Raw genomic sequence first — 6,147 nt, forward strand, 5'->3', positions numbered from 1 at the left:
TAATATTATATTTAATATTTACATTGTATTGCAAAAAACCCCAAAACAAGTTAAAATGAATTAATGAATATTGACTAATTAAACCTTTGTTATTTTTCCACCAGAAATGGACGATATAATTAGAAGAAGTGTTCTGAATGACGAAAAAAAAAAAGAACTGGAAAAGATAGACAACTTTGTGTGCATGTGTCACAATGCCAGGAGGACCCATTCAGTGTTGTGTTAGAAAAATTGAACTCATTAACCCTTCATGGACATTATAAATGTTTAAATGTGGCCTCAGGTAAAGACAGGAAAAGAGACTATTACAAATTCAACTGCATCAGAGCTGGGAAAAAAAGTCGAAACAGCTACAGAGCAGTGGGCTGTAAGGCCTATGTTTCATTTAAAGTACTCAAATGTTGGAAAGACCACACAGTCATCGTGCAGCGTACATATGATAAGCATGATGGGCATGATCCTTCGGACCCAAAAGACACACATTTCAACAATATTTCCAGTGATTTGAGGAGGAACATTGAGGAACTGCTTTCCCTTGGAACTAAGCCAGCCATCATACTAACTGAATGTCATAAATGGGCCAAAGAACATGAACACAGAGATCTTCACAACAGAGAGCATTTTGTCACACCACGTGACATTGACAGTGTTAGAACCTGCATGATGAGGAAGAAGCACTTTAACTGTGGAGACAGTCAAAGTGTACATACCTTACTTAATGGAAAACATCAAGAACATGTTCTCTTCTATCAACCATACACATCTGACCAAGAACTAATGATTGTTTTGCAGACACCTGTAATGAAATCAAACATGGAGAACTATGCAAAACAGTTAGTATTTGTTGACAACACACACTGTGTTAACCAGTATTCATTTCCCTTATTCACACTTGTTGTAAGAGATGATCATGGGCATGGAGTCCCTGTGGCCTATGCTATTGTCAGCAACGAAAGTCAGAAAACCCTGGAAACTGTTCTTGGAATAGTTTGTGAGCATTTCCCAACTTCCCCGAGGTAAATAATACATTGACAGCTATTAATTTTGAAATAATTCCTTTTCAAAAAAGTTATAACATGCCAGAATCTAATGCTATAGCTGCAGCATGGGCTGCAAAAAACTTTCCTTTCCAGTTGTTAAAGTTATTCCTATAGGCTGTATGCAGTATTTTATATAACTACTTGTGAGTTGAAATGTTTAATTTGGCATTGAAGTGGTGCTTTGAGATAGCAAAAACATTTTCATTTTTTTCTGTAGAGCATTTATGGTTGACAAAGACTTTGCGGAAATAAATGCTTTGCAGAAGGTTTTTCCAGAGTCAGCTATCCTTCTATGCTGGTACCATGTCCTGCAGGTAAACCACATTGTTTTCTTTTCACGTTGTCTAAGATGCAACTGAAACACATTTTTACAACAGGGTCCTGTTGTTATGATTTGCCTCATTGTGATATTCACCTACTCAGGTTAATGAATATAAAGGGATAAAATGGTGAGTGACTATGTCCATCCATTTAAGACCACAGTGCACTCATCTTCTGGTGGCTGCTTCCCAAAGCTCTTTTTGACATTTAAAAATATGTTTTCCTGGTTGATTTCTGTAATGCACAGGTCCTCTTGTCCAGTGAGTGACAAAGTTATTTTTGGACGTCAGCTTTCTTTTATGCTTTTTGTACAGCTGCTCCTCTGTCTCTCTCTCCAGATTAACTTTTTTTCCTCTGACATTCACAGGCTGTTAATCGATGGCTTTCAAAATCAGAGTCCGGGGTCCATGGGCTTTCTAACACCCAAAAGAGAAATGAAATCATTTCTTTCTTTTGTAAGCCGAAAGCTTGCACATCTGTAAGTGTAATTTGTCTATTTCACATTTTGATTTCTTGATTACACTAAGAGCATAATAACTTTCAGTTGCTAAAAAAAGTTACAGAGAGATACAAAATAGATTTTGAAACAATTTCTAAAACTGGCTTCTTATCTTGCTTATCAAAACAAGTACTTAAGCTGTGCAGACCATCATTGTGTCACCCACTGTGCAGTAGAACTTGTGAGTGGGATTCTTTCACAGACAGATGCTGAAACCAAATATGCTTATAGGTTTAGTGTTCCTTCTTAGCCATTGTAAGGGAAGAAATAATTGCTTCCTAATACAAAAACACGACATATTATTAATAACTTAAAATTCTTAATGTTATTCAATAAAAGGAAAAGGGCTTCAATACATAATATTAAAGATTTCAATAGGTCTGTTAAATGGATTGAAATATATTCTGTTGCATCCAATTCTCTTAGGAGGACGACTTTAAAATCACATCAGCAGAGTTCTGCCAGACATTTAGGCAATACCCTTTGGTGTGCCAGTATTTTCAGAAGCACTGGGAAGGCATTGGCCACATGTGGTGTGACTACAGCCGTCGCTTCAGTCACGCTCGCTCTGAAACAAACAATGTGATTGAAAGGTATGATTTATTATTTTGCCCTCATTCAATTGTATTGCTAAAAAAAAGATATTATGCATGTCAATGGAAAATTGTATTTAGTAGTCAGTATAATCTTTTAGTGATATAAGTTTGCATATGATAGAATACTGCATGTAGTTATTTGTATTAGGAAATATTCAACCATGTATACTTAGAGCTATATAATCAATTGTGTGTGATCTCTAACAGGCTGCAGGCTTGGTGTGCACTCCAGGAATGCACCCCCATGTCCTGGGAGCATGAGAGTTCGTACCTTGTTTTATTGTTTTACGGTAGGATTAACGTAGCTATGTCTGTTTTAGTTTAAGTGCTTCTTTACATATAGATGAACTGCTGGACTTCCTCACCATGTTATTTAGGGTGAGGGGGAGACTGCCCTCTTTGTGACCAAGGATGTACCTTTTGTGCCTTCATGTTATATGACCCTTTGATCAGCAGGACACACACACACACACACACACAGAAGTATAAAATAAAGACAGGGGCAGTGCTCAGCGCGAGTCTCTCTGTCTGGAGGCTGCCCTTGCTAGCAAGACGTTCTGTGTGTTTCTCTTCTCTGAGTCTTTACTGAAGAAGTGTTTTAGAACATTTTCCTTAACAATGCATTAATCCAAGAGGCTAAACTGAGTAGGTTCTTCATATCATTGCCAGAACAGGTTTTAGGCAAATCCTTTAAATTCTAGCAGTGTTTTTTTATGTTATCACAAACAAAAAAAAAACCCAAAACAGCGTAGGTGGATTTGCCTAAATCAGCTAAACCGGAACAGAGCATTCCTTTATAAAAGACGTGTGCAATAGGTATACCAATTTTTTTAAAGAAATAATACAGTCTTGATTTAAACTTTAAATTCCTTCAATTATAGTTACTAATCATTTCAAATAACTGTTTTTCAGATTTTTCCACCGCCTGAAATACCAGTTTTTATCTGGCTACAAGAATAGGCGTCTGGATGATCTGATTGAAGTGCTCCTAGGGAAGGCCGACGACTACTTCTCAGTCATAAAAACCCCGCAAGATGTGGGCCGCATGAAAAACAGGTTTGCTGACACCTTGTCTCAAGTTTCAGACTCTGCGTCAAAACTGATGGAAAGTGGTTGGGCTCTTAAAATTACAGTCAAGAACAGCCATGGAGTTAATGCATATCAAGTCCCGTCTGAGTCAAGAGAAGACATTGTGTATGATGTCTGCCCTGTTGAGTCCTACTGCAACTGTACATATGGCTTACAAGGACTTCTTTGCAAGCATCTAGTGTTACTTGCAAAATTAGCAGAGGTTGACAATGACATCTATCCAAACATGGAAACAGACATTTTGTCACTGCGGGTGAGGAGAGCGGTGTGAAAATAATAAATGTGGATCCAATCGCAGGCAGTAGTGGAGAAGTGAAGGTGGTTTATTGAACACAAAATAGATATGGACAAACAGCAATTGGAGCTAGTGATGGGACGTTCTGTATCGAGGCTTCGGAGCGTGTGTCGAGTAATGGAGGGGGCGTTTCCGCGAAGCGCGTATCGAGGCTTGCTTCATTTATGGGAGGAGCTGAAAATGATGACGTCCGAAGCCTCGCTGCCCGGCTGTACCACGTGACTGGTTCATGAAGTGGTTCGAACTTTGCCGCGAGATATGACAGCGATATAAACCCCTCAGACTTCATTCAAAAATGTGGGTGTTTGATGGAGAGTTGCGGTTAGTGAGAGTTTGGAGACCGTTTGGAGGTTTATGAGAGTGAGGAAAGTCAGGAGAGAATGGAGCCAGCTAAGAAGAGGAGGATGTCCTCCCCTGTGTGGGAACATTTTGCTCTTATTCCTCCCAACAAGGTATGTAAATTTCTACAGAAGATGTATTTTCATGATACTGATGGTGCAATACAATTTATGTTGAGCTGTCTTGACTTTTGTACAAGGTGAAGTGTTTGCTATGTGCCAGGGAGCTGGGATATAACAACAACACCTCATCCATGCTTAGGCACTACAGAGCTTTGCATGAGAATAAGGGGGACACCGATTGTGGAGCAAGACCAGGTGAGCCATCAAATGCAATGATAATATAGGATGCAGTAATGTTACTAAATGATATAACAATATTATACAACTGTAATAAGTTACGTGTGTGATATTTATATTTGTGCTTTATCTTTATTGTCTTTCCTCAGGAGAACAATCTCAAATAGATGAAGACCTGGTCAGCATGGTGATTGAGGACTCCCAGCTATTTAGCATTGTGGAGGACAAAGGATTCAAAAGATTTGTTAAATCATTAAATCCTAGCTATGTTCTCCCCACTAAAAAGGTCATAAAAGCAGTGAAAATTTTGTTTTTACAGAATAAAATGTGAACAGGCAGGACTGAGGCTCAAAGCCTCAGTGTGTAGCTGTCCATACCTCAACGTTACAAAAGCACAACCACTGTCCACACCCCAACCACACCTCACCTCACAGTAAATGATCATTTCCATTTCAAGCATTTCCAAATAATCATTTCCCATACTGCCACTATAAATATACACAGTATACTGCCATCACTACAATATACATGTTTTACACACTCCTTTTGTTGTTGACATTTACAGGCTGTGTGCAAAATGCCACACTCTTCAAATTCATGCCAGCTATTATTTTTACGTCCAGTAGGTGTCCTGCTAGAGCAAATGAAGCTTCATGAAGCTTCGCCTTGGGGTGAACCAATTGGATGAAAAGCTTCAGTGCTTCATGGGGCTTCATCTGCCCATCACTAATTGGAGCACTAACTAAACTAGACTGGAGACAACTAAACTACAGAGCACAAACCTGGACAAGAATGAGAACAAGCAGAGGAGATCGACGATGGCCAGCAGGGAGACCACACGGGTGCGACATGGTGGATACACAGACGGACCAGCAACTACAATGACAGAGGACACGACTTAAATACACACAGAGAAACACAGGGGAATTACACACAGGTGGTGGACACAGCTGGGAATAATCAACAAGACGAGACAGAGGTAAAACTGAACACACTCACATGAGATGCAGACCTTCACAATAAAACAGGAACAAGAAACCATCACACTAAGACGCAGACTCGACATAGAGAGACAGACAGAAAATGACACATGGAACTAAACTAAACCTGCAAAAACATGACAACTCAAAATACTGGGTCAAATTGACCCAGAACCGTGACACATTTCTACCTTGGCAAGAATTGCAGTGAAAGAAAGGCATTACTTTGTACACTGTGAGGACTTGAAAGTGATAAAAATGTCAAGTTTGTTTGGAAATCTGTGTTTTTTTGCATCGGCTGAAACACTTCAGTGCACTTGTTGTACGTTCTCTCACTATAACACATGTGCTTGCCTGAAGGTGGCTTGTAGCCATTTTAAACAAATGAAAAACTCTCTGAAAAGTCCTCTATCAACTTTGAATGACACTCCTGTAGTTGAAAGCACAGAAAAAAAATGCACAGAAGATGCGGTTGGAAAACTAAATGCTGTTTTAGACACAGTTAAACAGTGGGCATTCATTCCAGAGGGTATTACTGCAATGATAGATGAACTGCATACAAATGTCTTAAAAACAAAACAAGAAGTAGGCAAAAGTATATGCCAGTACGAAATAAAGACGACAGATAATGCACGCAAAATTAGGCCATTGCATTCTAGCAAGAAACGTTCGGCCAGCATCGACATTCC

The 6,147-nt window shown here is 39.2% G+C and overlaps 1 protein-coding gene across 1 annotated transcript; it reads left to right on the forward strand.

Annotated features, from left to right (window-relative positions):
• The first annotated feature begins 602 nt into the window (after window positions 1-602).
• LOC146610770 (uncharacterized) lies at window positions 603-5,753 on the forward strand. The gene is made up of 6 exons (XM_085344846.1): window positions 603-1,016; window positions 1,258-1,354; window positions 1,729-1,839; window positions 2,287-2,453; window positions 3,369-3,783; window positions 5,650-5,753. Exons 1-6 carry the CDS (start codon window positions 661-663, stop codon window positions 5,695-5,697), a joined length of 1,194 nt encoding a protein of 397 aa, XP_085200972.1. The 5' UTR covers window positions 603-660; the 3' UTR covers window positions 5,698-5,753.
• Window positions 5,754-6,147: the final 394 nt, after the last annotated feature.

The sequence above is a fragment of the Diplotaxodon limnothrissa genome, linkage group LG20 (assembly GCF_057381915.1).
Source record: "Diplotaxodon limnothrissa isolate DT_005_m linkage group LG20, D_limnothrissa_male_GT1.1, whole genome shotgun sequence".
Lineage (NCBI taxonomy): Eukaryota > Metazoa > Chordata > Actinopteri > Cichliformes > Cichlidae > Diplotaxodon > Diplotaxodon limnothrissa.

Bases quoted from the DNA above. Each gene is read 5' to 3' on its own strand.
- LOC146610770 (XM_085344846.1), top strand. From the start codon at position 661: ATGATGAGGAAGAAGCACTTTAACTGTGGAGACAGTCAAAGTGTACAT. The intron at 1,355-1,728 runs GTAAACCACATT...TGACATTCACAG, and splicing joins GCTGGTACCATGTCCTGCAG to GCTGTTAATCGATGGCTTTC. The intron at 2,454-3,368 runs GTATGATTTATT...ACTGTTTTTCAG, and splicing joins ACAAACAATGTGATTGAAAG to ATTTTTCCACCGCCTGAAAT.